Raw genomic sequence first — 16,357 nt, forward strand, 5'->3', positions numbered from 1 at the left:
GGTGGATAGCTCCATGGCAGCACTAGTGAACCCACGTGCAATGGAACGTCTGCGGGTTGTTGTCACAGATCCCACTGTAGTACAGGTAAGGGCATCCCAATTGCTCAGTGCTGCAGTGGAAGGTGAGAGAGGTCATGAGATCCCTGGCTCCTGCCATCCAGGCACAGACAAGCTGCCAATGTGGATGTTGATCTCATTGCTCAACGGGGTGTGCAAGCTCTCACAGCAGCTCAGCAGTGTGTTCCAGTAGATTACAGGGATTGCTGAGGTGGGAGTGGCAATGGTACTGGGAAAATAAGCCTATTGACCTCAGTCAGGATGACAGCATTCAAGATTCCACCATTACCATTCCATCAGTGCACTTTTGGTTGTCTCTAAACCAGCTAGCCCAGTCTGCTACCTCTATGATGAGTTGCATCATTGCCTAGAGCTGCCTGAGGATGTCCTCCAATGCCACCTGCAGTCTCTGCCAATGAAACTTAGCAGCCTTCCACCAGCCATTTTATAGCCAATTGGGTAACACTGTAAGAGCACTAGGATAGGCAAAGGCACCTGCAAAACAGTGTCAGTAAAGGGATGCACAAGAGAGATCAATTCTGGATCTTTTTTGTATTATTGATATATAGCTTGGTAAAGTTGTTGGATGAAGAGTTTTGCTGTTGGCCTTTATTCAATAATGTTGGTCAAGGAAACATTGTGATGGGAAGTCTGAAATGGGTGTACAGTAAAGGAATGGTGGATCCAAGTTGGAAATGGGGAAGTCCTTTTAATGGAAGTGAAACTTCACAATGTGGTCCGTCCAGTTGTACATAGTGCAAATGATCTGCTTGCTTCCTCTTCCTCCTCTTCTACACCTCTGCCTAAGATGACCTCTTGATCCCAAGAGCTAGTGGTTGAGCCCTCATGATTTTGAATACATAGAGGACACAGACCACCACCACAAACATGGCACCCTCCTGGGCATGTGCTGCAGAGATCCCGCCGACTAATCTAAACACCAAAATCTCTGTTTTAAGAGCTGAACATCTTGCTCCAGAGCGTTGCAGTTGGCTTCATCACTTTCATTGAAGGCCTCTCATGATAGGATGGTGAAAAGGGGTCATGAGTCACATGTGGATGGGATAGCCCTTGTCGTCAAGCAGCCATCCTGTTGTCTGTCTTGGAAGCCTGAAGATGGTGGAAATTGCTGACTGTTGCCGATCAAAGCATCATGGGTACAGCCAGAAGGGCAGGTGTTCACGGCGATGAATTTCTTGGCATAGGTGCACACCTTCCAAAGAGCGCTCTCCTTCTCCTCTCTGCATGTCCGGCTCATGTTGTAGAACAAGTGACACTGCAACTACTGGCTCCATCAGCAAAAATCTCCATTTTCCTCCAACATCTCACCACAGTGCTTCCACCAACTTTGCTTGAACACAAGGAACTCCTCAGCTGCAACATGCTGAGTGGCCCTTTAAATAGCCCTAGAAACTGGCCCACCTTGCTTCGTAATGCTTGTTTCTAATGACTAAGGAAGGTATCATAGTACACTTGTTGATCGATTTTGGTATCCTGAATTTCATCAGGCCACTGAATTCAGTAATGTCATAATCGCACACATTCCGCAACTTTGGGTGCATTAGGGTCACATACATGCGCCACTCCAGTTGCCTCAAGCCTTGTGGATATTAACCAACGGCATCTCCCGCGCTACAAATCTTCAAGCAGTGCCACTGCATCCACTATCCCTTTGAGTAAACACACCAGGTTGTGAAAATGTAAGCAAGTGAATTTAAAAGAGGCTCAAAAGTATTCAGAAGCAACACATACAACAGAAAAGATTTATCCGTTCAACGTGCTACTGAGAAATTTAAACTAAAGATACTTACTGAAGCATTTCAATCTGTCGTGTTAGGTTGTCCCTATCATCTGTATACCCTCTGACCATTAAATGATTCCTGCAATAGAAGTAAAAATGGAGACAGGGATAAAAATGCATTCTTTTACACAAAGTTCTGAGCAACGACTATAGCTGCACTTTAACTTGAGGTCCAAGTGCAATCGGTTTTTCTATTTATTTTACCGTTCGAAATTCAAACTCTGATCTGCATAATCACTTTTCAAAGTATCTATTTCACTCTGCAGCAGCATTATGTTTGTTTGGGCTTCGAGTAGTTCTTTCCTCAGTTTATCATTTTCCTATAAAAGACCACAAAAAAAAAACAAGCATTAACATTTCTTGAGTGAATTCTGTTTGTGCGCCTCAACACCCTTGCTCATAACTTTTATTTTTATACTATTTTAAATTGATAACCTACTTTATAACAAGGTGGGATAATGCATCACATCATCATCCTGAAGACATTACAGGTGTAATATCTGAAGGAGGTTACATATGTAGATCAGGTAGTCCTCCCAGAAGGAAAAAGATGAAGGTTTCAGTCATCAGAAGACAATCTCATGCCATTTTTTACTATCCGTACTATTATATCATTCAGGGGAGACTACAGCATAGTGGTAATATCAGTGGACTAAGCTTGGCCTAAATAGCCAAGTGGTTATGGTACTGGGCTTGCAACCCCAAGATCAAGAGTTCAAATCTCACAATGGCAAACTATGAAACAATGTAATTTCATCTGAATAGGAACAGATGGAAACGTGTTTGTACTCGAAAGAGTTACAGCCTAAAACACTTTAATATCAGTGGACTAGTAATAGAGGTCCAAGCTAATGCTTTTGAAACATGGGTTCAAATCCCACCATGGCAGCTGATGGAATTTAAATTCAATTAATAAATCTGGAATATAGAGCTAGTCTCAATAATGATGGCCATCATGATAACTATCATTGATTGTTGTAAAAACCCATCTGGCTCACTAAAGTCCTTTAGGGTAGGAAATCTGCCACCCTTAGCCAGTCTGGCCTACATGTGACTCTAGACTCACAGCAATGTGATTGACTCTTAAGTACCCTTTGCAATGGCCTAGCAAGCCAGTCAGTTCAAGGATGATTAGGGATGGGCAAAAAATGCTAGCCTTGTCAGTGCCAATGTACGTTTAAAGAAAGAAAGAGGAGGAGGAGGAGATTTCTGTGCAGACCTGGGAATAAGCTACCAAATCATCTTTGTGGCCACAGCTAGTGCATAGTGAGAGAAAGAAGAGAATATAAATATAAAGACACAGTTCTATTTTGCCAATTTTTTCCCCTTCCATACATTCCGTATGACACTCTCTCCTTCCTGGGGTACAGTTGCACAGAAATTCAATAAGGTGGTGATTCACTATAAACCTTGACAGAAAGTTGCAGGCTATGCAACCATGCGAGAACCACAGTTATGTTTGATTTTGTCCTCACCCAACATCCATATATGCACACTTAGAGGTTGCAGTATAGCAATTAGGTGAGGGGAGGCTAATTTTAGTACGTCCACTGCTAATTCAGCAATAATTGGGAATGTATCTGGGACATTCTCACATTCAGTTATTAACTAGATAAAGTCATCCAGTAACTGAAGGAAGTGATTAAAATAAGCTTTTTCTCAAACATTCATTTGTGCACAATGCAAGGATGGCTGATTTTTGAACAGCTGCCTTCGAATGTGGACAACTGTAATTTACACACAGGGTTCCTTTTGTGATTGAACATTGCTGGCACAGAACATTGCACAACAAATTCAAATAAATAGATGAAAAAAATCCTGCAACCCATGAGTCTCCACACTTAAAAGAAGCAACTGTATGACTGGGACAAGAGATCTGATGCACCTTGACAGCCCTCAACAAAACTCAAAGTTCCACACTCATTTTGTGTCGTATGATTTATTATCCCAGTATATATAATCTTGAAGAAAAATACCAGAGACAGTAAATTAATGATAATAAATCACTTGCCATACGATCGTGTATCTGAAAGATTTAGGATTTTCCATATTCAAAGTTGAAAATTGTATTGCCACAATCCAAGTGTTGCAAATATTATACTTTGTAATCTCTACAGCTTTGTAATAAATGTAAAGAAATTTGTTTTCTTATGAATCTACTGCTGTACAATAACCAAGAGAGCAGTGTTAACATAATTTGCATTCCAGGAAACAGTAGGATTGATTGAGCCACCTTTATACACCCACCCAAGTTTACCTTCCACTGACTTCCACAGAAAATAAAATTGGGCAAAGTGTAAAATAGGTGGCCAATCCCATCCCATCAACTTCTCACTAGACAGGTTAGGCTAGGTACAGTTATCCCTAAAGAGTTTGATTAATGTACCAGAAAGTTTCTGGGAAAACACACAAGAGTTGTGCCCTGAAATTTTATTCAGAATGCTGTTAGGATTATCCTGTATTGTAAAACTGGATTGACCTCTACTTGTTGAGCGCTGTCTGCATTTTCAAGAGACTTAGTAAGGTCCCAGCATCAGAACCTGTGCAGAAACATGCTTCCTTACCAAAGTAAAATCATTTATTTTTCTTTTCAATGCAATGCTCTCCTCCTTTGGGCTAAACGATCTGTATTGTTCTTCTAACTGCAAGAGGAAAATAATGTGTTTCTAGTTTTTCATGATGAATGAAAGTAAATCAGAAAGACAATTTCTGTGCAACTTTCACAATGATTCACAAGTAAGACAGACTTTAAACATCCACCAAAGCTGCATGAAAAATTTAAGACTTCACCAAAATCCATGCCTATACTCTTCTTCCTTCTCCTGGGTCAGGATGCTAGTTAAGTGCAGGGTACTTGAGTGTGTGGCAGCTTACCTGAACCTGCCTGGATCTGGGGACCCTGTCAGTGGCATATGCCAATGTGGCCCCAGTACAGCCTGGCTCTCTGGCAGGAGCCTGCCAAAGTTGGGGCAGCTGCCGGCTGGTGGGGGCTACCAACTCCAGGGCCACTTGCTTTAGTTCAAAAACAGCACCCAGAAGGAGGAAGATTTTTAACATGTAAGAGGATGTAAAACTGATGTTGTAGATCATCTATCCGTCACTCATACTATTGACTTTAATTTCCATTATCACAATATGTAGGCCCAGGCACTCCACTCCCCAACTCTGGGGAAGTCCCAGGAGAACACAAAAGACATAAAGGCTCGATTTTCATTTTGGGTCATGATCCTGATGTTGGGATAATTTCCGCATCCTAACGCCACGTGGCATCAGAGTGACAAACACACTGCGATTTTTGAATGAAAGGCCAATTAATGGCCAGAGGAAGCGTTCACCGTTAATTAAGGATGGCAGGCAGACTCCAGGTGCTAGGAGGCCCTTCAGTACTGACAAAGCAGCAGCCTATCAATGCAGGTAAAGGAGGGAGAGGGTGCCTCAAACACTTTTTACAAGTTATTTAAAAAGAAATTGCTAAAGCTTCCAGACTAACATTGTGGGGTGAGACCACAATTGACCCTCCAGGTATCTATTGGGCCTGCAAGCCGCAGGGAGCCAGCAGGGAGAGTGGAATCCCATCAGCTTCTGATGACCTTTTAATTATGTTAACAAGTACCCACCACGTGCGGATGGGTAGCCTTCATCCTGCCCGACCTGCCTTCTTAACCATTGCCCTAAGACAGAAGATTGCAGCAAACCAGCTGATGCTGGGAAATTCCAGGCCCGCCCACCTCTGTTGAGCTTTCAAAATCCAGCTCCATGTGTCTCCACCCCTTTGCATCTGAGAACTGAACGTAGGATACATACTTGAATCTGCACATGAGGATTTCCCGTCCCACCCAAAAGAGATAGACGCTGTCACGGGGTATATCGGATCACAAGCACGCGCAGTATTAGGAGCTTTGAAAATAGAAGATATCATCAAGCTTCCTCTCCAACTTTATATCCCATAATATCAGACATTTTATGAAGTCAAAGCCTCTATTTAATGTTAATTAATGTTAATCTATGGCCTATTCAAACTCAAATGACACCATGAACTCAATAACCACTTCTTGGCCCAGATTCTCATTGAGGAAACAGGAATCAGGATTTGGGAAATTTCCTAATTTCATGATTCTGTCTCCACCTTGGAGGCCCCCTCCCACTGCATTTTTGTCCTGGGGAGACGGGGTCAGGCCAACTACAGGAAAGGCGGGAACAGAAACAGACGGATGGTGAGAATGGCATTCGCTGAGACATTGTACCTAGCCCTCACCACATGCTCTTTCCATGCATCACTTTTCTCCCCATGCCCCCTCATATCTCCCATGCCCCTCATATCACCATGCCCTTCCCATACCCCATGACCCCCTGCCCAATGCCCCATGTATCCTACATAGCCACTCAATCAGTATCTACTATGTAGACAACTCATGAGCTATATAAAACTGCAAAGTCTTTGAAAAGCGCTTGGCGAAAAATGATCCTCTTACAAGCTCATAAAGCTTGTTGTAAAAACTCTTTAATCCTACTGAGAGAAAAACTTTAGTCCTATTAACCGGTCCTTTTTAAAAAAATAAACAAATAGCTTTTCAAAAACCACTTCAAAGATACATAAAGCTCAAAACTGTCAATCAAACAAAGCTCAATGTCCCCTTAATAGCTGTGTAAACAACCCCCTGTTGATCCCAAGCCATTAGTGGCTTTTAGGAACTCAGCCAAGCATTCATAATGGGCTCAACTTTGTCAACAAATCCTTAGATTGAATATAAAGACCCTTTGAGTTAACTGAATAGATGGCTAGCATATAGTCAGATATTTTTTGAAAGTTCAGCAGATGCGCTGTTAATCAAAAAGTCAGGCATCTGCTGATTTTGTTTTCATGTCTTAGCAGACTGGACTTCAAATAAATGGAAAAATCAAACCAGAGGGTCTTCTAGAGACTTATTATCTGATTCCCAAAGCTGCAGAATGCATGTAAATACTTATGTAATGCTGGTCAATTTAATGGTCACTTACCTTTTAAGGACAATGCTCTGATCAATCACTGCATTAAAAACATTATAAAGCCATAGAAAAACCCTAAAAACATACTTAAGTATGCAAAAAACATTATCAAACACCACCTAAAATTCTCTTAAACTTACCTGTCAAAAGGTTTCCAACTCCAAACTAGGGTACCCCAAGGTCCACAACCCTCTGAGGAGCCATTAACCTCATCTCCTGCAAAAGCTGGCCTGACTCCATCAAAAACGCTGGGGTTCTGAAATGTTCAGCACCGCAAAGGACCCGGCAAAGTTGAGAGTACAACATGCGCGTTCACTACACACAACTTTATCCTGTGTTGACAATAATTGCCGGGAACAGGAATGAGGGCAGGAATCCCGGAATCAGGACACGCTTGTCATTTTTAAAGCCCTTCTGTCTCCTTCTGACATTGAGGGAGGCATGAAAATACTTGCCCTTGCTCCTAAAAAGGCACCTGGCTTTTGCAAATGCCTTTCGAAAAGTTCACTTTGGAAAATGACTCTTTAAGCTAATGTCAATTCCAAACAAAATAAATCAAAACTCACTTCAGACTGCACTCGCGATCATTATTTTAAAATCACCTTAGAGACAACCCTTACCTTTCTCAGTTTTGTGACTGTTTTCTGGAGTTCATTTACGTTACAGTCATATTGGTGCTTTAGGTTACTGAGAGCAAACTCAGCTTTTCTTTGTTCCTAAAATCATAAAGTCAAATGAGTTGGGCTATGTCAAAACAACATATCTCACATTACATAACAGAAATATTGTCTATTCAAACTACATAGCACCCGTGTAAATTTTTGTGTTAGTGTTATCCAGTTCTACATAATCAGTGGAACAATCAACACCACCACCTAATTTGTACTTCTGCAATGAAGATGGTGCTTCTTCCACAAAGGAGGGAATAAGTACTAACTATATCTCAAATGGCAAGATGAAGCAGCCACCCGTGAGCAACAATGTCAGAGACCTTAAAGCAAGTCCTAACTCTCCAGCACCACAATTTAAGGACTTACATTCTGTCCCTGCTCCTGAGCATTACTGAAGCATATCCCTAACTCTTGGCAGCACTGTCAAAGGCACTGGAGCAATTATAGTCAGCACTTCTGCTATTTCTTCCCTAAGTTCCCTCAGGATTCTCAAACATAGGCCAGATCCTTGTGATCTACTTAGATTAAATGCGAGTTATTTGTTTGGTACCATTTCTCTTTGAACAATAGGCTCCACAAAACAGTTCTGTACTTAATATCCGCCTCCTCAGTGAAAACAAAATTTACTTAGTGTCAGTTTTTAAAAAAATCTTCATTACAAGCTTGCATAATTAGAATAAATATGTAAGTTTCATTCTCTAAGTCTGCGCAGACATTCTAATTGGTTTGAGATTGCTTAAACTCAATTCACAGAACACCCTTACAGCCAGAAAGAGGCTTTCATTTCATCAGACCGGACGTGATTTCAATGCAGGAGTCAGAAGTGAAAAGGTCACATGCTGACATGCTGTGCCACCCAACTCCGAGGTAATGATATGCTTTGGAACGGTTCCATAACTAATTTGTTGCCACAGCAACATGACTGTTTCATTACAAATGTGAAGCAATTCATACCTTCAGATCTCAAAAAATATGTAACAATTATACTGAGCTGCCAGTAGTTCTGATCCACTGGATTTGAGCATAAAATCTGAGGTTAAGTACATTGTTTTTTAAATATACAGAGACATTTGTCCCAGGTTAAAACCACATGTCTGCTCCTTACATGTCACACGTTATTTAGAAGCAACTTAATTGTATTTGGCTTACTAGCCTGAAAACTATACAAATATTGCCCTTATTTAAGTAGTGTTTTTATTGTGATGGTTCAGTGACACATTGCAACATTCCCCCTGCTTAATACAGTGAAAAACCTTAAAAGTTATGTTGAACTCAAAAGCTGATCAATATAAATATAATGCTCAGTGCACCTCCGTGAAATATATTTTAAGTTCTGAATTGTAAAGTGGACTATTGTTCTGAGTTACAGTCAACCTCCCAACCAAAGCAAAAGGTATCTGTTTTATAGGAAAACAGAGTTTATTTAGAATATAAGATTCTATATCTTATTGGTTGTGATGCAGAATGATGCTAACAGCATGGGTTCAATCTCCATACCAGCTGTGGTAATTCATAAAGACCTTGCCTCCTCACCTCGCCCCCACGCTTGTGGAATAGCACCCCTCAAGCTACAAGTAACCAAAATATCTCTCTCAGGTGCCTATGGTCCTTTGGGACTATGGCAAGATATATGCATCTTTCAATAGATAACTCATAATTCCTATAGGTAATAAAGGGTGATCTGTGCGCTTGCTGGATCTAGTAATATGGGATGGGGCCAGGACACAGGCGTAGGCTTGAGGTAACAACTACAGGCGTGGGCTTGAGGTAACAACTACAGGCGAAGGTCATAAATAGGAAAATAAATATTTAACAATGTACTTGATGCTTAATGTTATCAGCTCTGCGTTACTTGCCGCACTGTTTGCTGTTGAAAATTATAACACAAAGGATGTCAAAGTCAGGTGTGAAATACTGTACTTTCTTTCTAGACATTCTCACGCAGTGGAAAAGCAATATCTGATGCAATGCAAACTATAGCAAATACAGTGATAAAAACAAAAAACTGCAGATGCTGGAAATCCAAAACAAAAACAGAATTACCTGGAAAAACTCAACAGGTCTAGTTCTGTTGAAGGGTCATGAGGACTCGAAACGTCAACTCTTTTCTTCTCCGCCAATGCTGCCAGACCTGCTGAGTTTTTCCAGGTAATTCTGTTTTTGTTATAGCAAATATAGTGTTGTTTTTGAAAAGGCTGCTGTAAGTCTTCTGTGCTGAATTTCAGATTCATTAAAAGGTGAAGGAAGTTGGCAATCAGGAATGGAACAATCTTCCATTCCAGGCTTTCAAGTGTCAACATCATTCACTTCTAAATGAGGTACAGTACATCTAAACACAGTAAAGAATTTAGCTCTGAGATTCCACCATGGGATAAAATACATGAACATTATCTGAAATCTCTCTCTCCCTTATTTTAATTTTAAATCTCATGTTGTAATTTCATGGTTTGAGTGCATTGCAGTATGAATTAAAATTCAGTGGCAAACAATTGTTACTCAAACCAAATGTAATAAAATCAGGAACCTCTTTACAATGCAAAGGTGTTATTTTCAATTTCACCATCTGGGCAGTAACCCCATAAAACATACTGATTACAATGGAATGAAAATCAGGCAGGTTCTACAATGGGGAGGCAATTCACTCCACCAAGTAACCACCAGGTGGTGAAGTTGAAAGTTACCTTTGACATGATTTCAATTAATATTTAGTTGATAGGTAACATTGTGGAATAATTTTCTCTATGTTTACAGCTATATTTCACATCCTGGTTTTTAGAATAAGGAGTTTGGAGTTTTGAACAACAAACACAAAACTATTACTTGAAAAAAGGTGGAATTCTCTTTACAATCTCACCTCCTTTTGGCAATTCAGAACCGCAACCTTTATTCGCTGATCAGCATCCTCCTCTAGCTCACTCACTTGCTGTGCAGCCTCATCCTGTGCCCTGAAACAAACAAGTAGCAATATAACAGAGCCCTGCACTGTACAATCTGCTTCACCTCCTTCATCTGAGTCTAAAGACTACAACAATGCAGCGAATGAGAAAAACCCTCTATTTATTTGCTCTCCTACTTAGATATCCACAGTACAACAATTATAATGAATTACAAGGCAATGTGGCTTAGCTTTAACTTGTCAAGCTGAAATCAAGGGTTGCCTATTATAAAAATGGTTGGCATTGGTGACTTTACTCCATTACAACAATCACAGTAAAAATGGATGCTAATCCAAAGAGAGACATTTTTAAGATGGGTGATGAAAAGCCTGATCAAAAAGATGAGTTTTAATGAGGGTTAATGGAGGTGAAAGAGGCAGATAAGCAGAGGGATTTAGATGACCGTCAATGATGTAGTAATGGGAGCCAGGGTGCCCAAGTGAACAGAGTTGGAGGAATGCAGAGTGCTGAGCCACCGTAGGTTGAAGGAAGTCACAGGTATGAGGCCATAGATGGATTTAAACACAGGGATGAGAATTTAAAATTGGAGGTGAAGGGAGACTGGTAGTCACTATAGTTCAATAAAGACTGCAAAATTGGTGTGTGGGACAGTGTAAGACCTGACATGGGCAACAGTTCCTATCCCACACTTTGGGTGCGTTGAACTTTATAGATGTGTGGAGGATGAGAAATCAGTCAGAATATTGGTATAGTTAAGACTAGAAGTAACAGTGGCTTCAAAGATGGTTTCAGCAATATGTGAGCCAAAGAAAAGGCAGAAGCTGGTAAAGCTTTGGAAATGGAAGAGGCAGTCATGTGATGGAGAGGGCATGGGGTTAGAAGCTGAGTCCAGGGTTATATAGAACACAAATGTTGCAAACATTTTGATTCAACCCAAGACTGTGGCTGGGAGGGGGATAGAATCAATGGCAAGCATATGGATGTAGAAACAGGGGCAAAAGGTTATGACTTTGGTCTTCCCAATATTTAACTGGAGAAAACTGCTGCAAGACTACAGGTTGCAAAATCAGTCTGACAACACAGAGGCAGCGAAGCAGTTGAGGGAGGCATGGAGGAGAGGTAGAACTGGGTGTTGGAAAGTACAGATGGAACACTACATAAATTCTATGAGTAATTATCATGAGGCAGCATTTCGATGAGGATGAGGAAAGGGACAAGGATAGATCTTGCAGGATTTCAGAGGTAATAGTCCATGGCTGGGAGGAGTAGCTATTGCTGGAGATACTCTGGCTATGTCCGGAACCAAACAAGAGCAGTCACATTGAACTGGACAATGGAGAAGAGGCATCAGAAGATGGTTTGATTTACCATGTCAGAGATGCTGTTGAGAACAAGGAGTGAAAATACATTTTGGTCACAGTCAAAGAAGGTATTATTTATGATTTTGGATAGGCCGTTTCAATGCTGCGACATGGTTGGAAACAGGCTACTTGTTTGTAGCCTAGATGTTAAAATAAAAGCAAATATTACAGGTGCTGAAGATCTGAAATAAAAACAGAAGTGCTGAAAAACTCAGCAGGTCTGGCAGCATTTGTGGAGAGAGAAACAGATTTAACATTTCAAATCCAATATGACTCTTCTTCGGAACTAAAGATAGTTGGGCCATGAATTTTGTCCTGAGGCATGTCTTGGGGCAGAAGTCCTTGGCTGTAGAAATTAGCTTCTGGCAATCATGCACCTTCTTGTGTCAGGAATAATTCTAACCCTTAAGAGGGTTTTTGCCTGAGACTCGAGATGACCTCACTTTCGCCAGGCTCTTTGGTGCCATATTCAGTCAAATGCTGTCTTGATGTGAAGAGCAACGACTTGCACCTCTTAACATGATGGATATTTGTGCTTTTTGTGCATGGACTGCTATATGTCAGTCTCTCATTCATTCACAAATTTCAAAATGTATTGTTAATCATCATCAGTCCCAACCATATCAAAACAGCCAGTATGTAGCAGCTATTTTTCACTGACTAGTTCACCAAATAATGCAATCAAGTGTCAGCGGATGGCTCATTTGCTAATTAGTGATGAGAAGCTAGTTAACGCATTTTGATAACAAGTTGGTAAAAAAAGCTCCTCGGCTTTGTCGACTGGAGAAACAGGAGTTTGCATTAATATGATGTCACCAAATTGTGGAATCAAATTATCCAATTTTGTTAAAAGCAGGCATTTGACATCAATTGCTCTGTTATTACATATACTATTGAGGTTGAAAACTTCCAGAACAGACAGTTATTTCTAAAAAAAAAAAAATGATCAATATCAATTACATTGATGGCATTTAAAGCAGCTCAAACACAAAGGCTCCTTCTGTTTGGTAGACTAGATTGAATATAATAGACACAAAAACTGGCATGATCAAATTCCAGTGAATGAAGAGGCCTGCATAATATTTTCAGAACACTATCATTTCAATTCGGACACACAACACCTACAGGACATACGGTGCGATCATTAATAGCTTTTCTTACCACACCATAACATTTGCTGTGATGTGACATCATGTGTGTTATGCACAGGGGAAAATTTACATTTAATAATGCATTCCATTTATAAAATGGGTCACAACAAAACAGGCGATACAACGAAGTGTGGCTTATGACAAGATGTGATTTTAATGGAGACATTTCATGCTGTCACAAATTCAGAGACTTGGCGATTATACTGATTCTTTATTTCATAACTAGAGGAGTTGTGTAATCCAAACGAAAATATATGTAACAGGTCATTTGTTAGTTTTCTTTTAAATTAAAATACTGTACCTGAGGGTGGCAAATTCCAATGCATTGCACCATGAAATAGGTGGATGTGAGTTTGTATTTGAGACACCTCGCAAATGGTATTCTATCTCTCAGCCATTTCACGGTAAGAAGAAATTAGCCAAAGGCAGGTGCTATCCCAGAACTAGAGTGTGAAAATAGATGGCAAATCACCTTGAACCATTCCTGGGCATCCCTTAGCAGCAGTTCTAAAGCAAGACTGGAAGTAGCGTGAGACAAGTTGCCAAACCAACAACTTAGCTGGGTAAATTGCATGTGCTTGGAGATTGGAGAAAAGATAAACATTTTTAAAATGAACTAATGGATATATTCACTGGTCCAACACCACTAGCAGAAAGCCATTCTTCAACGGATCAGGAGCAGAGCCAAAATACTGGAGCACCAATTCGCTGATCCATGCTCCTTTTGAGCACAATTTCCTAGTAAGACTGCCAGTTTAACTCCCGGACAGAACGCTTGCCTCTAAATCAGAAGATTATAGATACAAGGCACACTACAGGGGCTTAAGCACATAATCTGGCAGTTTAGTCCAACACAGTAACGATGGGAGATGCTGCATTATCAATGATGCTTACTTTGTGCATGGGTGTTCTTGTGCATGAAACACAAAAAGTTAGCATGCAGGTGTGGTAAGTAATTAAGAAGGCAAATGGAATTTTGGTCTGTATTGCCAGGGGGTTGGAGTTTAAAATAGGGAAGTCTTGTTACAACTGCACAGGGTGTTGATGAGGCCGCACCTGGAGCATAGTTTTGGTCCCCGTATTTAAGAAAGGATATACTGGCATTGGAGGCTGTTCAAAAGGGGTTCACTAGGCTGATTCCTGGGATGAAGGGGTTGACTTATCAAGGATGGCTAAACAGGTTAGGCCTTTATTCATTAGTGTTTAGAAGAATGAGGGGTGATCTTATTGAAATCTACAAGATTCTGAGAAGGCTTGACAGGGTAGATGTTGAGAAGATGTTTCCACTAGTGAGGGAATCTTGAACTAGGGGACATAGTTACAAAATAAGGGGATACTCGTTTAAAACTGAGATGCAAAGGAATTTCTTCCCTCAGAGGGTAGTGAACGTCTGGAATTCTCTACTCCAGAAGTCTGTAGAGGCGAGATCACTGAAAGTATTTAAAGAGGTAGATAGATTTTTGAAATAATCGGGGAGTTGAGGGCAATGAGGAGCTAGCGCAAAAGAGGAGTTGAGGCCTGGGGCAGATCAACCATGATCTTATTGAATGGCGGGGCAGGCTTGAGGGGCCAAATGGCCTACTCTTGCTCCTATTTCTTATATTCAGCTAAGGCATTAAACTGAGGCCCAGTTAATCCATATAGGTCACAATAGCAACTTGCATTTGTACAGTGCTTTAGCACTTTTACTGTTGAACAAAACGTAAAGGCTCTCAAGAAACGCACTATCAGGAGAAAAATAGACATTTGCTAAGCCTCAAAACCAAAGAAATGTTAGGGCACAGATAACCAAAAGCTTGGTTGAAGAGGTAGGTTTTAGGGAGATGGAGACATAAAAGGCTTTAGGAAGGGAGTTTCAATCTAGGGTCAGGTGACTGAAGTTTGAGTTGGGTGGAATATGGGAGAATGGCCAGGAAACATTGGAATAGTTGGGTGGAATTTAATGTCCTCACCCTGTTGAGTTTGGAGGGGGGTAGCATTTAATCAGGCGTGTGGGTGGGGGGTGGGTGTGCTTCAGCCTGAGACAGTGACCAGAGATGGGGATGAAATCAATGCTAAAAGTATGGAGGTTATGGTAGAAGCCTGAGATAATGGCTTTGGTCTTTCGAATGTTTTTCTTAAGGAGGTTGAGGCTCCTTTGAGTTTGGATCTCAGTACATAGGTAGTTGGGAGGTGGGAGGGGGAGGGGGTGGGGTGGCAGGAGAGGCAGTGATGGGGAAAACCATGAGTGCACAGGAATTTTAGAGCTTGCTGTCATCAGCATAAACATGGAAACTGACCCCCACAACTGATCATGATCTTGTCAAAGGGTTGCAAATAAAAGAGAACTACAACTAGGAGAGATCCTTTGGGTCTCTGGAGCCAATGCTACAAGCTCTGGAAGACAAGTTTATTTACTCATTCTGCAACAAATTGGGTCAGATTTTCTTCTTTTGTTCTTGGGCATAAATAATTGTATAGGCAGAACACACACAGGGAAAAAAATATCAAGAATCAGGTGTCCATAATGGATTCTGTCCAATTTTCCAAATATTCAAATGAATAGGTTGAAAATCAGGAAAGCTCTGTTAGACATGCAATTCTTCCAGTCTGCCTTTCCTCTAGATGCACCTCCCACTTAGGTCCATTCACAATAGAGAAAAATCTGCCCCATTAAATCAATAATAAATGATTCTTACCTTTTCACAGTTTGAGCTAGTTTTTCCAACTCTGCATTCTGCAATGTAATATCGTGAATAAAATTCGTGACCACAGATTCATATTGACGAATCAGCCTGGGTTCTGTTGTTTTCAGGTTCTGGTAAAGAGCAGCAACCTGTGCGGGTCTGTTTGGAAACACAATAAATGAAAGATGAGGCGTAATAATCAGCATCACCTAAATACTGTCAGATGGTAATCTAGTCACAGTGATCTGCATTCTGGCCCTGCACATTTCAGATATTTCAGCAGCATTTGGGATCCCTTTTAAGAGAAGAAAGAGGAAAATCTGGAGGGATCAAAAAAAAACTAAAAACATTTCCATAAACCCTTTACAGGTTTGTAAAAAGCTCTTGTCCTTTGAAGATGAAATAAGAAATTCAATCAAAGTGATTTCAATCATTCGTTACATGAGGCAATACATCTAACTTTCATTTTAGGCACATCTTTTGTGGTGACAATTGGTAACTCAAATCTACTAAACCTATGTATGAATCTCCTAAGGAATTTCTGCTTTATGTCCAACATTTGGAGGAATCATGCTGAGCAGCTAACACCCATGCCTTGACACAAACTTTAAACTTAGCAAATGAAATCATGTTATATGTTAACAATTAATAAGACGGAAAAGGTGTTAAAAAGAACAAGGGTATTTCAATCCAAACTGCTTTCCATCGGATCAAGTTCCACAACCTGGCATCGTTAACATGCTCGCCATGGAAATATAAACACAGAC

General features: G+C 40.7%; 1 protein-coding gene across 1 annotated transcript in view; it reads right to left on the reverse strand.

Moving 5' to 3' along the window:
- The window catches only part of rasef (RAS and EF-hand domain containing), a 75,011-nt gene that overhangs the window by 44,982 nt on the left and 13,672 nt on the right, over positions 1-16,357 (reverse strand). Inside the window, exons 2-7 of the mRNA XM_041186524.1 lie at positions 15,603-15,749; positions 10,370-10,460; positions 7,465-7,560; positions 4,423-4,500; positions 2,063-2,178; positions 1,869-1,937 (exon numbers count right to left, since the gene is read on the reverse strand). Coding sequence (XP_041042458.1) covers positions 1,869-1,937; positions 2,063-2,178; positions 4,423-4,500; positions 7,465-7,560; positions 10,370-10,460; positions 15,603-15,749 — 597 coding nt within the window. The remainder of the gene's footprint in view (positions 1-1,868; positions 1,938-2,062; positions 2,179-4,422; positions 4,501-7,464; positions 7,561-10,369; positions 10,461-15,602; positions 15,750-16,357) is intronic.

This window comes from Carcharodon carcharias, chromosome 4 (assembly GCF_017639515.1).
Source record: "Carcharodon carcharias isolate sCarCar2 chromosome 4, sCarCar2.pri, whole genome shotgun sequence".
Classification (NCBI taxonomy): Eukaryota; Metazoa; Chordata; class Chondrichthyes; order Lamniformes; family Lamnidae; genus Carcharodon; species Carcharodon carcharias.